This window comes from Syzygium oleosum, unplaced genomic scaffold (assembly GCF_021117445.2).
Source record: "Syzygium oleosum isolate NSW1041296 unplaced genomic scaffold, Sole_v2.1 Sole_v2.04, whole genome shotgun sequence".
Classification (NCBI taxonomy): domain Eukaryota; kingdom Viridiplantae; phylum Streptophyta; class Magnoliopsida; order Myrtales; family Myrtaceae; genus Syzygium; species Syzygium oleosum.
Genome location: NW_026607488.1, coordinates 7395474 through 7418700, shown reverse-complemented (window position 1 = coordinate 7418700; position 23227 = coordinate 7395474). Strand labels below are relative to the sequence as shown.

The window sequence follows — 23227 nt, the reverse complement described above, 5'->3', positions numbered from 1 at the left end:
GAGGAAAATCTGGGATATTTATTAGGTTCAAAATCAAGAAAGAAAGTTATTTGTATAGATACATGCGATTTGACTCGATATGGAATGTAACTTATATTCGTCCACATTCGAAATTTGGAAAAAAAAGAAGTGACGGGAAAAGGCAAAGATAAATAATAAAGATATTATTGACGGGTGTCGGGACATTTATTAAAAAGGAGAACAAGAAAATGAAATGTTTATGTGATTGTCCTTAATCCATTGTGAGATTGACATTCTATTTAGGGCAAAAAAAATTAAATATTATTCTGGGGTCTACTCCTTCAAGAATTTGTGAATCACAACGTGCCATTCCTTTCACAATTACCTAAAGACTATTATTCTTCATCCTAACAAATTTTTTATAGCTTCTAATACATCTACAAGTATTGTATTATACATAATCAACGTTTTCAAGATTGAGCTATTTTAAGGCTCTATTTATTTTGTAAAAAATGAATTATTTGAAAAATATTTTCTTAAAAATGATTGGTTGTATGCTTAGAATGATAATCAATGAGAAACGCTTTCATTATCGATAATAATTTATGTTTAGACATTTTCTCGTAAGATGAAGATCTTCATTCATTTATTTTTATAAGCAGTATAATCAATAAAAAAATTTAAAAGAGTATTTTTTAATTAATTACTTTTTCTTTTTTGGGCGAAACATACCCATCCTAAATGAAATATTTTTCATCAATATTTTCTGAGCGCTCGTGTAAAAAATAAAACTAAAAGCCACGAAGCTTACGGGAAAAGCTCAACTTCTCCTGGCGGAAGAGCACTTATCGTGCAGAGGTAATTTTTCTGAGCTGCGGGTACGGCGCGCGACAAAGCATGGACGCGTGTCGCTTTCCTCCTCCCTCCTTCCCTCCTTCCCTCCTCTGCTTTTCTTCAGTCATCTGGTGCGGTGCGGTCCAGCTAAAGGAGTCGTGTTAAACCATGCGCCCGCGGCAGAAACTTCCCGGAGGGAACCGCGCGGGGGGGGCCCACGGCCCGGGTCCTGATTGGCCGGCGCACGTTAATCACGGTGGAGGAGGGAGCAGGGGAAGATGGGTGGGGGATTGGAGGGGCTGGCCAGCACTCAGCAGTGATGGGCATGTGCAGGTGCAGGTGCAGGCGCAGGCGCAGGTGCATTTGGTTCTCTGACCTCTTTCACTGGTGGCTGCTCCTCCAAGAAGCTAAGGGGGGCTTGACTTTTAATGGATTCCCTGGAGTGGGGTCACGCGTGTCGTTTTTTATACTGGTTTGGGCTTCGGTTCTTTTTGGTGGAATCACGGTTGAGCCACTGATCTCTGATCTCCACCAGCTTCGGTTCTGCTGCTTTTGGTCAAGTGTTCTTGTGCAGCAGCAGCAGCAGCAGCCGCAGCCCCCATGGCACGTGCATTTTGCCAAAATGATTTTGGTATGTCTTAGAAGCTGGTGCTGCAGATCTGAACTTGAACTCGAGGAAGGGAGGAGGACCCCCCTCTCTCTTTGTTAGGTGGAAAGGAAAGGAAAGCAATTTGATACTCTCCATTGTTCCTGTTTTGATCGGGCTGGAATGATTTGAGGGAAAAAAAATGTGTGTGTGGTTTGAGTCGGTGTCGTTGTCTCGGCCAAGTGAAAAAAATGTGGCCCCTCTCGTGGGGATCTGATTATTTACTTTTTTCCCACACTCCCTTTTAGTTAGGTAGAAGAATGCCAAAAAGAAGAGCAAGGGAAAAAATTCATCGGGGTTTTAATACGGGTGGAGATCTCGAACTGGTATCGATCGGCGTAAATACTTGAAATTATTATTTTCGTATTGCGGAAGATCCCGAATTAGTAGCCGCGATGCATTTATTGGAATTACCTACCCGATCCACCGTCCATTGAAATGCATTCGTATCGATATACGTGGATTTTCCGCGTCGGATTTGTTTTGTAGCCATCTTCTGCAGGCCGGATTTGTTTTGTAGCCATCTTCTGCGGGTGTCGACGCGTGTGCATTTTAACGGGATATCATATGAAATTTCAATGGAGGGCAAAATTTAGGTCAGGGGTATTGGTTTGGATTTTCCTCGTGAAACAAAAAATGATTTGGGGTAAATTTGTAACGGGGTATTCATTTATAATTTTTTAGAAGACGAAAAATTATTTGGAAAGTATGTGTCGTGAACTTATCAATTCGGGCATTTTAAAGGTATTAACGTGAATTCCTATTCTTTTCCCCCCACACAATGCATGGAAGGACAAGAGTTGTGGAGGCCTCAGAATTTTGCTATGATTCACGGCAATAAAGAGAACACAAAAGGAGGTAGACGTACTCATCATTGTAATCAGCCAAAGGAGCTTTGGACCACCGAGATGTGAAGGCACGTCCCAAGCAAACATGAGGAACAATGTGCATAAGAGTACAACTGTACTCGGAACATATACTAACATCGATGTCGTTGCCTTGTTGGGACACCACCGTCACCTTAGAGATTGGTTTAAGATATGCAGGGACGATGCCGACACGATCCACATGGGTTGATGTTACAAAGATCATAGCCTAAACACTCATTCTAGCTTCCAAAAGCCAGGGATACGAGCAATTCATTCTATATGTTTAAGATCGTAGTCTTGGACAAAATCCCGAGTCTTTATCTGAGATCGGTGGTTTCACCGGCGTACGGGCCGATTAACACTTTCGGTAGGAGAAAGTTTTGATGCGCCTTCGCGAGGCGGTCACACCCGTTTTGCTTAAGAGCATGCATGAAGCAGTTTCTGTTCTAGGATTGGGACTGCCTAACCAACAGACATCGAATCCTCAAAAAGAAATGGCAATGATTCTCGCAGCGTCGTGTCATATGAAGTGCAGAGAATGAGAAGACGGGGAATGGACCCCGTCATCATAATGCAATTGCTCCCGTGAATATAGCAAATAGCAGATCTTTTAAGAGTGACAGCTACTGTTCTGTGTAAATGATGGATTTGGACATTTGACAGCAACTGATTTCCGGTTTGACGCGAATTCCGCTTAGTAACAGTATCCGATGGTTGTTCGAAAAGCTTTCTCAGATTCTCTAGCTAGTGATAGTAAACCTGTGTGTGCGTGTAAGGAACAACAATCATAGTCACCCTCTAACCTTTTGCTCTCGAGGAATCAGGAAGCTCATGTCAGTTAGCAAGAAAGTTCACTGAAGTTACAAAGAAACATTAACTCTGACATTGAAACAGGCCAATTAATAGGGTGGAACTCGCGCTGCATGGGACATTATGTACAGATACCTTATGTCCACAAAAACCAGCTAAAGGTGGGCGGTTGGTTGTAGCTATCTTGACTCGTTGTACACTTGAAGCTAACTTGAACACTTGACCAGCACAATCAAAATCTTATCACTTACCAGAATGAAGCAGGGTGACGTATGTGCGAGCAGCATGAGACACGTGTTACTCAATGTCAATCATTGGCAACCATCGCATCCATTGGGCTGCTCTCCAACCTCTTGATGCACAGCCTCTTCTGCGGGGGACGGTCCTTGGCTGAAGGTGACGTGACAGCATCGACAATCACCGAGTCGTCCTCCTTGAAATCTCCTCTCAAGATACCCATAGCGATTTCGTTCTCAACCAACTGTTGGATCACCCTCTTCACAGGTCTGGCGCCAAAATTTGGATCGAAGCCCAATGTCCCAAGAAGCACAACGGCTTCCTCAGTGTAGTGAAGTTCAATTTTCTTCTGTTTTAGTCGTTCTTTCAACCGGTCCATCTGCATCAGGTGCAAAATGGACCATCAAAATGTTTGCTACAAAACTCATATGCCCTTCATAAAGTAGCATCCAGGTGCCTATACGTGCATTTTGACACAAAACATAAGAACTCATTTAGATGTGCTAAGTGCATTTCGAAACAGAACATAAGAATTGTGTTGGATGGGTTACTCAGAAAGGTGAATCCTTAGCAAACATTCATGAACTAAAAGGCTCTAGGCATCCTGACATGTAAATAAGACCAATACTGCTTAACAAAATTGATAATTCGGAAATTTGAATAAACATTGCAATGTAGTTCCTTTTCCCACAAACATAAACTGCTAAATCATAAAAATTACCACAAATAAAGATTCATCTTGTGCAACATATTGGAATTTTGCATCACAAAACAATAGTTATCAACATGTAACCCATAAGAATTCAAGTTACTTAAACTACAGTAAGAGAATGCACAGAAGCTTTATGCAAGCAAGCGTTGGTAACCTATGCAATTGCACCACTATTTGTTAGCATCTCATCCAAGTAGTCATGATAAAAGGTTAGGAAACAAAAGCTAGTTCTGCATTTTCAATTTACCCCCACTGATAAAAGAACATCGACGCAAGAATGCAGCTTGAATATGATGGCAATCCAACTGTAGAGTCTTTTTTGTGATTAAGCTTTCTTACGCAACGCAGCACCTCCAAGGAATAAATAGAAGTGAGCTCAAGATTAGTTACCTGGAGATTCACAATTTTGCCAATTTCATTGGAGTCCAGTGGCTGGAATACAATGTACTCATCAATTCGATTCATAAACTCTGGGCGGAATGTTTGTCTGGCCAACTCAACAACTTGTCTTTTCATAATGTCATAAATTACTTCCTTACTGTCCCTTGTATTACGGAGAGTTTCGAGTATAAAGTGAGAGCCTATATTAGAAGTCATTATCACGACACAATTTGTAAAACTGACAGTCCTTCCCTGGGAATCAGTTATTCTTCCATCATCCAACAGCTGTAACAAAATGTTGAACACGTCGTGATGTGCCTTTTCAATCTCATCAAAGAGCACAACAGAATAAGGTCTTCGCCGAACCACTTCAGTCAGCTGCCCACCTTCTTCATATCCCACATAACCAGGAGGTGCACCAACCAAACGTGAAACCGCATGTTTCTCCATGTACTCACTCATATCTATTCTAACAAGAGCATTTTCTGTGTTGAAGAGATATCCAGCTAAAGCCTTGGCAAGCTCAGTTTTGCCAACACCAGTAGGGCCCATAAACATAAAACTTGCTATTGGTCGGTTTGGATCAGATAATCCAGCCCTCGAACGACGGATTGCATCAGCTACTGATTTAACTGCTATATCTTGACCAACCACCCTCTTGTGAAAGACCTCCTCCAGCATTACTAGCTTTTCCTTCTCTGACTGTTGAAGGTTCGACAAGGGAATGCCAGTCCATTTGCTGACAATTTCAGCGATGTCAAGATCAGTGACCTCTTCTCGTAGCAAAGATTTTCCTGATTTCCTGAATTCTGCAAGATTCTTTTCAGCCTCCTTTAACTGGCGCTGAAGCGAAATGAGCGTTCCATATTTGAGTTCAGCAGCACGGTTTAAGTTGTATTCACGCTCGGCAGCTTCCATCTCCAGGTTAACTCTATCAATCTGTTAGACGGAGAGAAAGGTCAAATCAAGGTAAAATACACAAAAGGAAGAATCACGAAAGAGAATTATATAGGGGTAGAAGAGTTACCTCCTCTTTAATTGATCGAATCCGAGTCATAAGAGCTTTTTCACTTTCCCACTGCTCTGTCAGTTCTTTTTGCTTCTGTTTAAGCAAATTTAAGTCATTTTCCAACTTATGCAACCTTTCTTTAGATGCTTTATCTGTGTCATTTTTCAGAGATAACTTCTCCATCTCCAACTTAAGCACAGCTCGGTCTATCTCATCCAATTCAGTAGGCTTGGATGTAATCTCCATTTTCAGCTTTGCTGCGGCTTCATCAACTAGATCAATGGCTGAAGGAGAAACAACATAACCATATATGATTAGACAACAGAAGGAGCAGGACAGATGTCCGTTTATTGAGGTAAAGTAGAGAAGCATTCAAGACAAGAAGTTGGAATAAACAACAACATCTTCTCTTTATACATTTAAATTGTTCTATCACGGTGGTCATATTTCTCAAAGTATATCAGAGGGAAATATCCAAAACAGAGGCATAACGACATTGTACTCCTAAGAGAGTGTATAGATAATGAAGAAAAAAATTAAGCAAAAGAAGAAGACTGCAGGAAATAAATAAAAAGAATAGCAGACAGAAAATACCATACTGCTAGCAACCGCATATTTGAAGTCGCAATGCGAAAAGAATTTCATAGTTAGGCGCCCCAGCAAAAAAAAAAAAAAATTATTGTGCTGTTGCACGATCTTTACACATTATCGTTGGGATTTAATGCGTCATTTTAAACGACAGGAAGATTGATTATCATTTAAAAAAATTAATTGGAATATGTCATTATCAATTGAAGAGAGTCAATTAATTGCTCATACGTGACGAAAATGGCTAGAGTCATAAACACAGAAATACAATCCAACACTGATAAAATTCATAGATTACCTTTGTCAGGCAGAAAGCGTTCGGTAATGTAACGATTTGAAAGGACAGCAGCTGAAACAAGGGCGCTGTCTGATATTTTAACGCCATGGTGTAGTTCATACCGCTCACGCAATCCGCGAAGAATGGAAATAGTGTCCTCAACAGATGGCTGCCCGCAAAACACTTGTTGAAACCTACGCTCTAGAGCAGCATCCTTCTCAATGAACTTCCTATACTCATTCAGTGTTGTTGCACCTATGCAACGTAGCTCACCGCGACCTAACATTGGTTTCAACAAGTTCCCTGCATCCATTGCGCCACTTGTCGCTCCTACATGCATAACACAAGCAGTACTTTTCAATACACAATTTGCGTTCGGCACATGGGAGTAAACAGAAGAAAAGCAGCACATAGGAATCTGAATAAAACCATCACATGAAAAACAAAAGCAAAATGAAAACATGAAAGATATAGATTATACTAGACTTTGCCTGACTACAAAGTTTAATAACACGATATAGAAATTAACGACTTTTGCATGCATGTTTACATAGTCCCTGATAACAATGATAGAAATGGAACCAGGAAAGAAAAGCAAGAAGGATACACACCTGCACCTACAACAGTGTGAATCTCATCAATGAACAATATAATCTGCCCATTTGAAGCTGTTACTTCCTTCAAGACAGCTTTCAGTCGTTCCTCAAAATCTCCACGGAACTTAGCGCCTGCAACTAGTGCTCCCATATCCAAGGAAATCAACTGCATAGGTCAAGATAAAGCAGACATCCTTTTAGCAGAAAGCTCTCTGAACAATCACATTATCATATAAACAACTTATCTTGAACAGACAGCCAAAATTACAACCTTTCTGTTCAACAGTGGCTCCGGTACATCCCCACGGACTATACGTTGAGCCAACCTGTTAAGAGTGAGAATTACGACAGAGAAATTACCATAGAATCCATAAAGTTACAATATTCACACTAGGAACCATGTCACTAGACGTGCTCACTTCCAAAATGACAGTAATATGTACATAGTTTAACAATTGCTATTCTCTGAATACTCTCTACTGCTAAGGAAAAGTTACATGACAGCTAAAAGGATGGAACCAGCACACTGACTGAGTATCACCAGCACTCTTTTCAACTAGTTTAGCTCTAGATTTAGATCTGCAGAACAACCTATAGAGCCCAGCTCAGCACTACTGCTTCGGAGAATCCAATAGAGTGTTTCACTTGAGAATAGCCGTAACACCACTGCACCTTATCAGCTTGAAGGTCAATTATATCTTCACGAACAAAGTCTCTGACATTATGTTATCATCATAAAAGAAAGGAAGCCAGTTTTTGGTCCATCAGAAAAATGATTTGCATGAGTAATTTGATCCTAATAACTATAACTCAGACAGAACTAAAGTTGAGAAGAGGTTATAAACACTGAACTATTCATATGACACTAAATAACAGCAATGTTACACTGGGAGCTCCATGAACGATCCTTCATGGCACATGCTGGCTGCACACGCAAACAACATAAGCAAAATAGAAGAACATGTCTAACAACATATCAGGCACTAAGATACTAAGCTTAAGAAAATAATATTGAACTAAGAAACCTACCCTTCAGCAATTGCAGTTTTCCCCACACCTGGCTCACCAATAATTACTGGATTATTTTTAGTTCTCCTACATAATATTTGAATGCAACGCCGGATCTCATCGTCACGACCGATAACAGGATCAAGCTTGCCCCGCCGAGCCATTTCCGTCAAGTCACTGCCATATTTCTCGAGTGCTTCATATTTTCCTTCCGGGTCTGTTTGTAGGAGACAAAAGAAATGTTATGACAAATGCATTAGTAGTCAAAGAAGCAAAGGAAATAGACCAGGTATCAACAACAGGTCTTCCTGCTTTGGCGGGACAATAATGAATCATGTGCTACAACATGCATGTTAGAGGGAATACTTAGCCAGCTGAGAAACATCGCGAAAGAACCAAGATAAAGCTGAGAAATACAGTGGAATATTTAAAATAAAGTTTTAGAAGCTTCAGTTAAGCATGACAATATCTCATCTTCCCTGAGCAGATATCCTGAACACTTTGAGATTATGAAAACATATCTTTTTCTAATAGTTGAATATCATCAAAAGTTTCAATATGATTATTCCCTCAAATCAAATAGTTCTTTGCAGGATGAAGAATTGTTCCAAGCAGCAGCCAGCGGCACTGCTCTCTCATCTCACAACTGACAAGCAAACTCTCACTGTCCCTGTGGACTTCTAATTGACAGAGTAAACAAACGAAGTCCATCAGGAAAGCAGAAACCCATCCAAACAACAACCCAGATGGACTTAGTCAAACAGCAAGTGGTGACTATGTAGAGTTCGTTGATTAATGAAGTTTTATGAAGACAACGGCTAGCCTGTCTGTGGGGAATCAATGTCACGAATATTGTCAGCCTGTTCAAGTCCTAACAATTTCAGGAACCTCTGAGAAAACATGGGAAGCAATGTTTTATAAGGACCAGAGCCTACCATAAGTATCATGTGATTCAGAAAAAAAATCGTTGCGGAAGTTGAATAAAAATAGGACGTACTTTGATCTGTTACTCTTTGATTTCCACGAACAGCTTGAATGGCCTCCCTCAAATCCTTCTCACTGAGCTGGAGATTTCGAAATAATTGCTGCCCAAACCTCTTATCAGAATGAAATGCAAGCAATAAATGCTCCACAGAAACAAAATCATCTCCCATTTCTTTCTTGTACTTCCGAGCATTGTCCAAAAGGGAGGCAAGGTTTGAGCCCATTATAGGGCCACTAGTATCGCCCACAACCTGGTGCAAGATCACAGATTGTTACCAAACCCCAAATAACCTTTGGAGAAAGACAAAATTGAATTGAAAAACAAACATATAACTGAATACACGCCTTTGGTTGTTGGGATATGAAGTCGTCCAAAGCCTGCAGAACTGATGTGTTGTCAAGACCAGCTTTGGTGAGAACTCTCCTGGCTAAACCATCCTTCTGCTCCAAAAGAGCTTTCATTAGATGCTCAGTTTCCACCACTTGTTGTTTGCTTACTCGAGCTGCATCAACAGCGCCAACAATGCCCTCCCAGGCCATCTCAGTGAACTCTGATGGATTTGTCTGAGGAAAACAAAGCCGGACTTCAATTAATTTTTTTGGAAAAAAACATATCAAATGAAACAGGTCGACTTCTCTTCCAGAAATTCTGACTAAAGGATGACGAGGAAAAAATTGCCTGGTCAATCCTGCTACATTAAACACAAATATCCAGTAAATTTAACAGGATTAGGACAGAATTCTTCAATATGAGATGCTTACTCGGTTGGTAAGTAACCTTCTAATGTTAATCACACTAAACTCCAGTCCACCATATCTTGAACTTTTAAGGAAATCAAAAACAAAACATGAAAAAATTAAACATTTACTTTAAGACTTTGGATGTTGAAAATCAAACACTTAGTTTTAACTCAAGGAACTGTGTTAACTTGTACAATCAAGGAACCGTCCCCTGCACTGCTAAGAAAGTGTAATAGCTACTCAAGTATTAGGCGGACCTTCATTTGCAAATGGTCACGGGAGACGGTGAAGTTGAAAGCAGAAGTTTGGTAAATTTGCAGCTTATAATTCTCCAATGTATACCATAAAGAACCACCAAACGATATTTTGAATTTATCATTCATTAAGGATACAGCTAAAAGTAATGCACTTTCGTGATACAGGGGAAAAGTTTATTTCGTTAAGGGTGTATTTATTTCGTGAAAATGAATCATTTGGAAAATATTTTCCAAAAAATGATAGCTTGTATCACTTATAAGAATGAATGAACAAAAAAATATTTGCAATGTCCATGAAGTTGTTTGTACATAAACTGTCATCGATAATAAAGATATTGTTCATTGGCTAATTATTTCAAGTGATACAATGCTTATAATGTTTACATTGAACGCCCCATGATCTATTCTGTAACTGCATCATCTTGGGAGATCGTTCCTAGAGGCGACAGTTGTCACAAACATAACACAAAAAGCACCAAACTTTAGTCCCCAAAAGCTTCAGCGACACCAGAAGAAGACTACAGACAAATTGCTCCACACTCAATTTTCACAGACGGGCACTATTCCCAACTCGAACATAAAGAGCTCAAATAAAACGGGATAGTCCTAGGCTCCCCTAGCATCAAGCCGACGTTTCAAAATCACGCCTTTCCATAATATCACAGAACACCCGCATTCACGTAATGAATTCGATCGAATTCCAACCTGAGACGCGCTCGCGGCGGTCGAGTAAGCCGCAGAGGAACGGCCAAAGTCCCGCGAATCGAAGCCGATGGCGCCGCGGAGCCTGACGGCACCGGCCGATACCGAAGCGAGAGCATTAGCCTCGCGGAGCGGCGACGGACCGGTCAACGGGTTGATGCAGCTCCCGAAACCGGAAGCGGCGCCGGCAAGCGATCGAGAGCGCGATAGGGGGGCGCCGCCGGCGGAGCGACGCGTGGGGGGCGCCGAGGCCGCGTTCGCCGCGGCCAGGGCGGCGGCCTTGGTGAGCTTCGAGGCGGTTCTCCTGGTGGCCATTTGAAGGAGCGGGAGAGGTTCCTGAACTGGGGTAGCGAAGAAGAAGACGTTTTGAAACGAGGAGGAGCAAGAAGAAGAAGAAGGAGGAGAGGAGGGTGGCGGGTGGTGATCCGGTGGTGATGCTTGGGGAGGAGGCAAGACGAAGAAGGTTGTGGAAGGAAATGGCAGCTTCTTCTCCTTCCGTTTTTTTTTTTTTGGTCCATGGATTAATATTACGAAAATCTCGAAACGATAGATTTGTGATAATTTTCAGCAAAAACCCAAAACTGATAAATAAATTTATCCTAAGTTAACAAAAATTCGATACGTTTGTGATAAATTTACACTCGGTTAGTTTCCGTGAAAGTGAATTAATATCACGAAAATCACAAATCGGTACATATGTGATCGACAGATGATAAAATCTAAAGTAATATACCTGTCAATTGTCACGTGTCATTTAATTTAGCAATTTAACGGAAACTAATGAAGAGTAAATTTGTTACATGTGTACTGATTTTGAATTGATAAAAAAAAAATTTATCATAAATAAATTAATTTGAAATTTTTCGTAATATTAACATTTTTTTTCTTTTCTTCTTCGTCTTCTTTCTTTTTCCCCTGAATTTCTCCGAACGCAGTTTCGGATTCACGAATTTCCACGTGGGCATGCACTGGTCGGGCCACTGGTCTTGCCACGTCGGAGAGGTGTGAGATTACTAACTGGGCTCATGTGCACCCGAAGCATGCGATGATATTTCTCCACCAGGAGGATTTTGCCAACTTGCTCTCCACCGTTGTCTCCTCTCTGTGTCTCCTGTGTACCTTCACGGTCTGATCTTTAGCTGACTTCCTTCCTCCCTTTGACTGTAGGAGCGCTGCAAGTGCTCTGGTTCGACTCCTGTTCGAGGCTCTTGTTGTTGACAGATAACGCGCAGGCGAAGAAGCTCTGCTCCTGGACATGTACGATGCAGTTCAGGCTGCTCTTTGTTCGATTTGCATCCATCCTATTTTTAAGTCTCGCTGTGGTTAGAAACTCTTGTGAATTGTGGCAGGGCGCCGAGGCAGCTCGGGAAACCGAAGAGGAGGAGGGACTGGGAGTCGACCTTGAGAGTGGACGACGTGCCTGGAGAAGAGGACGAGGCGTTGAGGAGGGACCGGGAGGACGATCCCGCTGCTACGGAGTACGAGGTGTTCTTGGGTTTCCGGGTTCTCGACACACGTGACGGCTTCACCGATTGCCTTTACCGTAGGCTGCGACTCGCCGGAGTCCATTTCTTCCTAGACAACGAAGAGCTCCGAGTCGGCATGGAAATCGGTGGTGGGCTTTCGAAAGCGCTCGACAAGTCCTGAATCTACGTACCCATCTTCTCCAGGAGCTACGCCACCAGTTCGTGGTGTCTCCGCGAGGTTGCACACATGGCAGAGGGCATCTCGAAATCAGATGGGAAGAAAGAGATACTTGCCATCTTCTACGATGTGAACCCTGATGACGTTAAGCTCAAAACCAAGCTGTACAAAAAGGCCATACCCAAGCACAAGAAGAAGTTCGGCTCCGATGAACTGAAGCGGTGGGAGGCTGCTCTTGTCAAGGTTGCATGTCTAAAGGGGTGGGATCTCAAAGGGAAACGGTAATTTTCCTCAACCTTTTCGTCGTCTTTAATAAACGCGATAGTTGCACTTCTCATTTGAATAAACTTTGTCTCTCCGAAGTTTAAGAATTAGAGCATTGCGACATCTTTTCATTTGAAATTTCCATTAGAAGTTAATGACAGCTAGACCTGACAGAGTAGGGCAAAAAGGGTCCACTTTGATCCAATCTATGAGCATCTTCAGCTGACTCTTACTTGAATGAACTGTACCTGTGTCTGGTCTGATTACCCGTCTGATAAGTCTAGTAAGAACTTAGCAAATGTAATCTGTTCACCATTTTTCGCCATAACCAAAACTTGTTTTACATCGATAATGAACTCAACAGTTTAAACTATCAACAATATCTGTTGTGCTTCTTTCGATTTTGCTCGAGACCCCGATTTTATTTTCGTTTTATCTCTGGATTCAACTCTATGCCAACACAATCCTATAAAATTTAGCTCAATAATACATGCATTTTGGATTTCATGTCACTGCATGTTAGGGCGTGTTTGGTAATGCTTCTGTTTCTCTATTTTTCTGTTCTTTTGTTCCCTGGAACAAAAAAAGAACAGAAATCCGTTTGGTAACGTATTTTATTTTTCTATTTCCTGGAATAGAAAAATGGCCAAGAAATAGATTTGGAGCAGAAATAAGAAGTAGAAAAAATCTACTTCTTTGTTCCTAGAAATAGAAATAGAAATAGAAATAGAAAGGTCCGGTCCTCAAGTCGCGACCTCAGCTCCTCCTCCATCCTCCGTCGTCTGCAAACCGTCTCAAAGCACCGGTCCGGTCCATTCTCGGCGGAAATAATAAAAAAATTATAAAAAAATAAAAAATTTCAAAAATTCATAAAAATCAGAAAAATTCTCAGAAAATCCATAAAAATCAGAAAACTCAAAAAACCCATAAAAATTTGCAAAATTCCGAAATTGAAAAAATTAAAAAAAATTCATAAAAAGCTTTCTAGAAAATAAAAAGAGACAAATTTCGAGAAAGTAAAAATTTTTAATAAACTTTTCCCCAAAAAAAAAACAAAAATAAAAAATTCACATAATGGCTTAGAATAAATTAAAAAATTCCGAAAATTCATAAAAATTAGAAAAATTTCAGAAAAATCCCATAAAAAATTAGAAAATTAAAAAATTCCCAAAATTCATATAAATCAGAAAAATTCTTAGAAAATCCATAAAAATCAGAAAAACTCAGAAAACCCTTAAATATTTGCAAAATTCCGAAATTGAAAAAATTAAAAAAATTTCATAAATTTTTTTTGGAAAAATAAAAAGAAACAGATTTAGGGAAAGTAAAAATTTTTAATAAATTTTACCCCAAAAAAATATATAAAAATTCACATAATGGCTTAGAATACCTGTGGCCACCCACTTTGAGTGAAATTTAAATTTTTGAGGTGCCCAAGTGGTATTTTTGAAGATTCCTTAGTTTAGGGATTAAAAGGGGTTTTAAACCCCTAAAAAGGATTAGACAAACCAATAAATCATGCTTATTGATTTTTTTCACTTATAACTTGTACTTATAGTTAAATAAAAGATATAGATTTGAATGCAAAAAATTGGGAATAGAAATTTTGTGCAATTACCAAACGCATTTCTGTTCTTTTTCTATTCTAGGAATAGAAATTTTGTGCAGTTACCAAACACATTTCTGTTCTAGAAATAGAAATTTTGTACAGGTACCAAACGCATTATTTTGCTCAGAAACTCTTCCAGGAAATAAAAATAGAAAAAACTATTTCTGAAAAGAAATTGTTCCCAGAAATAGAAACATTACCATACGCACTCTTAGTTAGCAGATCCAAGCGTTATGAAGAAATATTGCCTTCTCAAGTGTTGTGAATCTTACTCCGTCCATTCCATTGAGAATATATATCTCCTTCACATAGATCGGCTCATGCATTATCTAAAGCATCTCCAATACTATCAAATTGAGGGTCATTCCATGAAATTCCAACATACATGATCACTGGTTATAATGCCTAAATTCCATCCATAGTAACTGAGATGGTCGATTTTATTTAGCCATACGGTCCCTAGGGACCCAAAGATCATCATATCCGGAAGAAATTTATACCCTTACAAAAAATTCCTGCTTTGCTGCAGTGACGGAGAATTGATTGATTTGGTTGTTGAAGAGGTATTGTGCAAGCTTAATGCCAAAGATGTGGATGTGCCTGAATATTTGGTTGAGGATCATCGTCAGATAAAAGCCATAATAGAAAAGTTGGATGTTGACTTTGATGGTGTACGTTTCCTTGGTATTCATGGAGTGGGTGGCGTTGGTAAAACAGTACTTGCGAAGGTTGTGTTCAACAAATTATCTTCTCACTTTGACGGCATTAGTTTCCTCAACGACGTTCGAGAATCATCACAACATGGTCTTATAAACTTGCAGAAAAAGTTAATTTCAAGTTTTGTTGGTTCTATGGTTGCTGACCAAATTAAAGACATTGGTGATGGGATGAATTGGATCAAGAGAGTATGTAATACTAAGAAAGTCCTCATTGTTCTCGATGATCTAGACAAGAAAAAAACAACTCGAGAAGCTAACTGGAAAATCTGATTGGTTTGGTTCAGGAAGTAGGATCATCTTCACCACTAGAAACATAGATATCTTGATGACTCGAGTGGAATCGTCTTGTAAAGAGGTCCTAAATCAACCCGAAGGAATTTTGGCTTACGAAGTTCATCAAATGGAATTTGGTCGAGCACTTCAATTGTTTTGTAAGCACACATTCAGAAGAGACTCTCCCGTAGAAGGATATGATCATCTTGCAGAGAAAATTGTTCGGAGAGCGGGTATGCTTCCTTTGTCTATCGAGGTGATAGGTTCACCTCTTTATTGCCAAAGCATTGCCTTAGGGCAACATTTTGAGAATAGAAATTTATGGGAAGACACGTTGCAGCAGTTGGATATAGGATCCTTTTAAAGATGTCCGAGATGCACTAATGATTAGTTATGAGGGATTGGAGAATAAGCAGAATGAAGTATTTCTGGATATTGCTTGCTTTTTCACCAACGAGGACCAAACATATCCAGTTGTCATGTGGCATGACTGTGATTACCTTCCTCATTGTGCAATTGGTGTCCTCCTCCTACGGTCCTTGATAAATTTATTTCTTTATTTTGATGGACACGATACATCGCAGAATCAACAAAGCAATTATATACAGAAGAGTATGTCGTGGGAAATGCTATTCATCATCCATAATTTCAATTTCAAGGGATATTATCTCATCCATTTTCAAAGATGAAGATATCACGAAATTAATGTGCTATGAACGTGCACGGGTCCCAAGAGAAAATGATTGCCTAACAACTTATTAACCAAACCCATTTTTGTTTGTTCCTCTTATTTTACTAAAAGACTTGGAAATTCTCTAACAAACACATTAAATAATTCGTATTAATTACCAAAATACGGGACCCAATTTTGTTTTTTCCTCTCATTTTACTAAAAAAGCCAATGTTTCTGTATATCTATATTTGTCCACCTTCTAGACCTGACTTTGGAGAGTGCAGATTCTTTCTTTCTCCGCCATCCAGCTTTGACTTGAACCCGCTATTGTTTAGATTCTGATCAACAATCGCATAACTAATGGTGTGCATATTTGAGTCAATAAATATTCAGAAACAAGCAGAAAATCGACCGTATGGTTCTGCTATCGCTTGTTGAATTGGAAACGTTCGGATTCTTCTTATCGAGTGTAGAATTGATGGGCACAAGAGCAAAGAAGTTTCACTTTATTTCTCAAGAGAACAAATTACACACAGACCAGCTCTCTTACGGACCCATCTAATTTACTCATTCGTATGCGAAGGTCAAAATCGAAGTCAATTGCCTTAACTAATTAAGCAGTAATTATTTTCGGAAAACTGTAGTAATTATGATTTGTTTGACAACAAACTCCTTAAGATAATCAAGTATGAAAATATATTTATTGAGATTAAAAGGTGACGAGGTCTATGGATGATTTTCCATTTTGATGGCCACGGAACACCACAGAATTGACCAAAAGTATATGTCAGGGAAAACCGTTATTCATCATTCATGATTTCTGTTGCGGAAGCCATGCGATCGAATAATAAAATTGACAAAATAAGAAAATAAATCGGACACCGGATTTACGTGGTTCGGTCGTAGTGACCTACATCCACGGGGAGAGCAGCACGGAATTCCACTGTAGATCAAGAGATACAACGGAGATTACAACCACACTCGAATCACTTAAACAATCTTAGTATTTTCCAAACTCCAATTACACCCAATAGCTCACGCTGTGTTTAGCCCTACAATTTCTCACGAAATAATCTCTCAATCTCGCAAAAGAATTGCTCACAAGTCTTACCACAAGATTTAATCACTACGAACACTTGAACTCTTGGGCTGCGTTTGGTCGACCGTATAAAAGCCAGGATAGGATATGTTTTATCCTATCCTGTGTTTGGTGGTGGTCCAGGATAGGATAAGGTCGGATATAGACCGGATAAAAAAATCCGGGGGAGGGGGTAGGATAAACTCGGATAGGATTTCTAATGCCTATTTTTCTAGAAACTCTACGCTCCACTCGCCGTCATCTTCATCCCCACACCTTGTGCGCTTTCACCAAAAAAATTTCTCGGCTTTTTTTTTCTTCACTGACTCCTCCGAACCTGTGAATAGCAAAAAATAAAAAAAAAATATCCTATCCGACTTTAAATCCGTAGTCCACCAAACAGTGGATAGGATATGAAGAAATCCCAGGATTTCTTATCCTATCCTATCCAGTCCTATCCTGTTTAGAAATCCGGACGACCAAACGCAGCCTTGGTGTAATTCCACGAACAAAAATACAAACCCACTGCCAAGCACTCGCAAGCAAGCGGCGCTTCAAGAATTCTGCTCGCCGTCCACAAAACAGCCCATGAGAATATATATATATAAGCCACCGCCAATAAGAAACGAATATTTGATTTGGTCAAAGAAGTCAACACCTAGTTGGAGAAGGAAACAACCCAATACGACTTTCCTTTATTTTTTTCGTTGATTTCTTCCTTCTTCTGACACGTTGACCGAGTCAATGTCTAAATCAAAGTCCACATCGGACTTTCCAATTTGAAGCCGCAGACTCCAACTCCAATCCGGAAACTCACGTCTCTTTTGCTTTGCTTGATTTTGGATGTCCGCAAAATATCCAATTTAAAACTTAAATTTTTACTTCGGGCTCAAACTCAAGACATATTTTTAACAATTTCAACTTCAAAAAAGATTATCTTGTCCATTTTTAAAAAAAAACGAAGATATCAAGAAACTCATGTATCATCAGAGAAAATTATTGCCTAACGACGTTATTAACCAAACCCCTTTTTTTTCCTCTTAGTTTAGAAAAACCTTGGAAAATTTCCAAACAAACACACAAGATAATTCATATTGACCAAACCCAGTTTTGTTTTTCCTTCTTATTTTACTCGAACGTCCAATGTTTCTATATATCTCTATTTGTCCACCTTGTAGATTCGTTCTCTCTCTCCTCGATCCAACTTGACTTGAACCCTCTTATTTTACATAATCTGGTCAAAAATCGCACAACTAATGATGTTCATATATGAGCTATTAATCAATCGAAATACCAACGAGTACTTTCCTCGGCGAGAAATTATTTCTCATCGTCTTTGGCTGATATCGTGCAGGCTTTCTCTCCTCCTGGGTAGTTGTTCTTCCAATTCTAGATTGAGTTTCTTATTAGAGATCAAGCGACATGCACGGATGATGAAAGCTCATTCGTATAGCTTGAAAGTTGAAAAAGAAAACAAGAAAATGGTGGTCGCAAATAATATATACGGCAACATGTATAGCAGAGAAGTATTTAAGAAGCGTAGACAAATAAAATGGTAATGCATGCATCGACGCACATGTTCATAAACATGTTGACACTTGAGTTGATCATGTGTTGTCCAAAATGTTTGCATCAAGGAATTATTATCATATTTTTGTTTGTTTTAAAGACAAATAAACTAGTTTTGGTTTTAAATTTGAGGTTAATACCACGAAAAACCTCAAACTGGTACACTTGTTACAAATTTACTCCAAACTAATTTTTTGACCACTAAAAACCCCAAATTGGTACACCTGTGACAAAGTTACTCCAAACTAATTTTTTGACCACAAAAAACCCTAGATTGGTAAATTTGTGACAAATTTACCCTCCATCAGTTTCCGTTAAAGTGGATTAATACTATGAAAAATTGCAAGCTAGTATGCCTATGACAAACAGAGGTAAAACCTCAAACTGGTACACCTTTCAACTGCCACGTATCATCCTACTCAATAATTCGACGATAAAATTTAACGGAAATTAACATAAGGTAAATTTATTACAGGTGTACCGATTTGGAAATTTTTATAGTTAAAAAATTAATTTAGGGTAAATTTTGTTATAGATCTATTAATTTAAGATTTTTCAAAAGTGAATGAGAACACGAAAGTGGAGGGTATTCTTTAAAGCAAACAGCACCTAGGACTCGGTCAAAAAGGAATTATTATTCTGCTGTGTCCGTCGTGTGTCTGCCACCAGCTTGGCGGTCGCTGGAGCTTTTTGAGTTTTAGTGGTTTGCATGGTTTATTAGCTAACCTAATCTTGTTATTTTGCGGGTCCTCTCTTTCGCAGAAACTTACCAGGAGATATTAACAATACAATTTATAGTGTAATGCGACCAACTGCCCAATCAATATTATACTTTTTTCCCTAGTGGTTTGCATCTGAACCGCCCACTCTTGTTTCGTTCCTCCGTTTTATTTCGTACACTCCAGTCGTCCCTCTCTTTCTCGCAATGAATGGGCCCAGATTTTTCTCTACCTCTTCCAAACAATGATCTTGCATTCACCACCCGATCATTCTTTCCACTAGAATCCTTCCACATCGAATCTTGCTTTCCAAACAGAGTGTTATTGTTTAGAATACTAGAATAGAAATAAAGCATGTCTCGCAAGGAAAACGAAGAAGATTTCGACAGAGGGAGAAAAAAGTGTGATTTAGGCTCCGTATGTTTTGTGGTTTGCATATTTTATTGCCTAACCTAACCTACTCTTGTTATTCAGCGGGTCCTCTCTTGCGATGTAATCCATGCATATATGCATTGCAAAAACAATTAGATAACGGTGTTCAAGAGTCTGGCATTGAAAATGCACATATAGTTCCAAAGACAAATGTCCCCCAACCAGACATTATAATATTCCTTGGACGGAAAGTGCACGTCGGATGCACGTATGCAAACAATAGACGTTTAATAGTTCTTACAAAATTTCCCTACATGAAATACTAGAATTATTAAATAAATGAAAATAAATTATTGGGAAAAAGTGTCATAAAAGTTATAAATCTATTGCATTGGTGCCAATTTAGTACTAAATCTTTATTTGGTACCAATTTAGTCCTAAACTTTTTGATATGGTGCCAATTTAGTCTTTCCGGCTAATTTTGGCTGTATATTGCTGGCATGGACATCGGCCGGCCTATGTGGCACCATTGGTGCTGACGTAGATATTTTTTAATAATATTTTAATATATTTTTGATTTTTTAATTACTTTTTTCATTTTTTTTCTTTTTTCTTTCATTTCATTTCTTTTTTTCTTTTTTCCTCCTTTTGCCGGTGATCAGCCACTAGCCATGGCTAGGCGGCCTGCCCTGGGCGAGGGTCATCGTTGATCGGCTAGGTGGGGGGAGCCCTCACCCAAGCGAGAGTTAGCCTCGCCTAGGCCAGATCTGGCGAGGCTACCTTGGCTTGGGCAAGGGTCGGCTTTGCCAAATCTAGTCTAGGTGAGGGCGAGACTCGGTGAGGGTTGCCCTCACCGGCTGCCCTCACCAAATCTGGCAAGGTTGGCCCTCCCCCTGGCCATGACGACCTCATGTTCTACTCATGTTCTTTCGGTCCACGTCAACTTCTAGGTTCTACTCATGATACTATCATAAAACTGTTGATAACATGCTACAAACTAAAGAGGTTGTCGGTTGAAATTTAGTCACCAACGGGTTTGGAACTTTACCTACGCGATTAAGGAAATTACTAGCATGGAGCAATGTTCCATATTTGCACGCACCGAAAGCTAGAAGTCTAATGATATTGACTAGGTTAGTTTATAACTTGGCATGAACTTCAGTAGCTTGATATAGTCTCTCTTTGTAGAAGCAGAGGAAGGCGGTTTCTTGCAGGTAAATGCTTGGAATCTGAATTCTTTGAAGCCCCCCGTGACATCCTTAAGTTTCGACCCTACTCTGGATGTAATGAAATGATTATATTCATCGATGCATTGTTAGTTAAATCTTACTCTGAATTGATCACTCATGAAAGACTAACCATTAGGGAAAGGCTATTAAGGAATTAAGTACGCACGACTTGAGAACTCAACCATGGATTGATAATTCGACCATAAGGATTTATGAGGGATAATTTTGAGCCATTATCGACCGATCAAGGAACGGTTATAGAATATTTCACCAATAGTATATAATCGGATCGCAGGTGATTCCGCCTAACCATTGTATGGATTGCAAACGATCCTAAACCAATTGCTAATGATCGTGCACTTCGGAACTAGCGATTGACCCCTCGCAATTACATGACAATCGAGGTCATTAATGGCTCGAGAAAGCTTAAACGTGATTTGATATCAAAATCAACCATGGGTCGAATACGCGTAACTCCTAAAGCCGCCCATTAGTTTGAGATATACTAAAGTCACAATTGATCGATTTTGATCATGAATTAGAGTCCGAAATTGAGTTTTGAACTTTCGAGGATTTCAAGATGAAACTATTGGACGCCGTCTCGTCAATTCTCCGATTTATCAGTTTGCTCGAAATACTCGGAAAAAGGAGTTAATGGGCCGAGAATTGGAGCCCATGAAGAAGTGGGCCGAGTGGAGGCCCAATTGGACCCAAGCAAGCCAAGTGAGCCCAATGAGGCCCACTAAGCCCGCTTTACCATTTTCAAGCCCAATAATAGCTAATTGAAGCCCAATTAGAGCCCGTGAACTTTCCAAGCCTATTCTTTATCCTATTTAGCCCAAACTCGATTTATACGAGCCCGTACAAAATTCTAGCCCATATACGCATATAGTATTTTATACTATACTTTGTGAAATGACTATTCTACCCTTCTTGCATTATTGAACAAAGAGACAAAGATAGGATGGGCATTTATGATGAAGACTTAGGGGACAATTACATGATGAATGAAGACTTTGGGGACTGGATAATATCTCCCAAACACACACACACACACACACACACACACACACACACACACACACTCTCTCTCTCTCTCTCTCTCTCTCTCTCTCTCTCTCTCTCTCTCTCTCTCTCTCTCTCTCTCTCTCTCTCATTTCATTCGGCCAAGCCAACAGAACAACCCCCTTGGTTACTATTTTGCTGCCGTGGAACCACCTGCCGAGCGTCGTGATCGTTCCCCCGCTGTGTGCCGTCCGTCCGAGCCGTTTCCTCGCCTGTTCGCCTCCACCGCAAGCCAAAAACAGCCCATAGAAGTTGTGGTGCTGCTGTCCATGCTATTGTCGTCACCTCGTGTCGTTTCCGGACCGAGCCACGCGTAGCCCTTGCTGCCGCCGTCGAGCCCGTGTTGTCGGAATCGTTAACGGGTGAGTTATCACCCTAATCCCTTGATTAGTACGTTAAACTTGATTAGAATGAGTTTATATTAAGTTAATTATGCTTAGTGCTAATTAATTAGGGATTAGTTGATAAACTATCGCGATAAGTGATAAGCGGTAGTGATAAGTTATCGCGATAGGTGATAAGTGGACTCGATAAGCTATCGAAGTTTTAGTGATAAGCTATCGCCAATTATGCGATAGGCTATCAAGGAAATGTCGATAAGATATTGGAAAAAGGGTGATAAGCTATTGTCGGAGGGACGATAAGCTCTCAGTTTTGAGTGATAAGCTATCACTAATTGATTGATAAGTTATCACAATTAGGGCGATAAGTGCATTTTATATGGTTGCTTTATACTTGATTTAAATGTTGAATTATGTTCGTTTCATACTGTTTATTGTTTGTCTTGCCCTGAATAATAATTGCTCTATGTGAAACCTTATTATTTAATTTTTGAAAGGGTTTTTGGGGACATATAAATAGTAAGCCCTAAAGTGTCAGGTTTATATGTAAAGTTTTATAAGTTAAATAGGGCAATGATGTTTGAAAAGGGAAGCATGCAAAGTTTGACGGTTTAATTATATGTATGTGATCACGTGTGAATTAATTACTGCATTTTTTGGACATGAAAGTTGCAATAATTTGAAATACTCGGTTAAGCCGAAAGACCCCCGTGTAGATTACGGGCGTGCCCTGAGTGGCCATAACAAATATCCGGTTAAGCCGAAAGACCCCCGTGTGGATTACGGGCATGCCCTGAGTGGCCGTAATAAATACTCGGTTAAGCTGGAAGATCCCCGTACAAGGACGAGCGTGCCCTGAGTGGCCGTAATAAAATATCCGGTTAAGCCGGAACAACCCCGTACAAGGATGGGCGTGCCCTGAGTGGCTGTAATGATCGAGACATGTGAGTTTGTGAAAGTTGCTATGTGTTTGGATTATCCATTTATTGATTGTATTGTTGTGGCACGTACTGAGTTATATCGTGTAGGGCGTGTGTACTAAGGCAAGGTAAGAATGCCT

General features: G+C 39.8%; 1 protein-coding gene and 1 pseudogene across 1 annotated transcript; one reads left to right on the top strand and one right to left on the bottom strand.

Moving 5' to 3' along the window:
* Positions 1 to 3174: 3174 nt before the first annotated feature.
* Positions 3175 to 11040, bottom strand: LOC115685325 (chaperone protein ClpB3, mitochondrial). The gene is made up of 10 exons (XM_056310804.1): positions 10616 to 11040; positions 9258 to 9476; positions 8926 to 9163; positions 7950 to 8145; positions 7192 to 7246; positions 6936 to 7086; positions 6346 to 6654; positions 5478 to 5743; positions 4460 to 5389; positions 3175 to 3736 (listed from the first exon to the last, which is right to left on the bottom strand). Exons 1-10 carry the CDS (start codon positions 10925 to 10927, stop codon positions 3428 to 3430), a joined length of 2985 nt encoding a protein of 994 aa, XP_056166779.1. The 5' UTR covers positions 10928 to 11040; the 3' UTR covers positions 3175 to 3427.
* A 535-nt stretch (positions 11041 to 11575) lies between these two features.
* LOC115685301 (disease resistance protein L6-like) lies at positions 11576 to 15810 on the top strand (annotated as a pseudogene).
* Positions 15811 to 23227: the final 7417 nt, after the last annotated feature.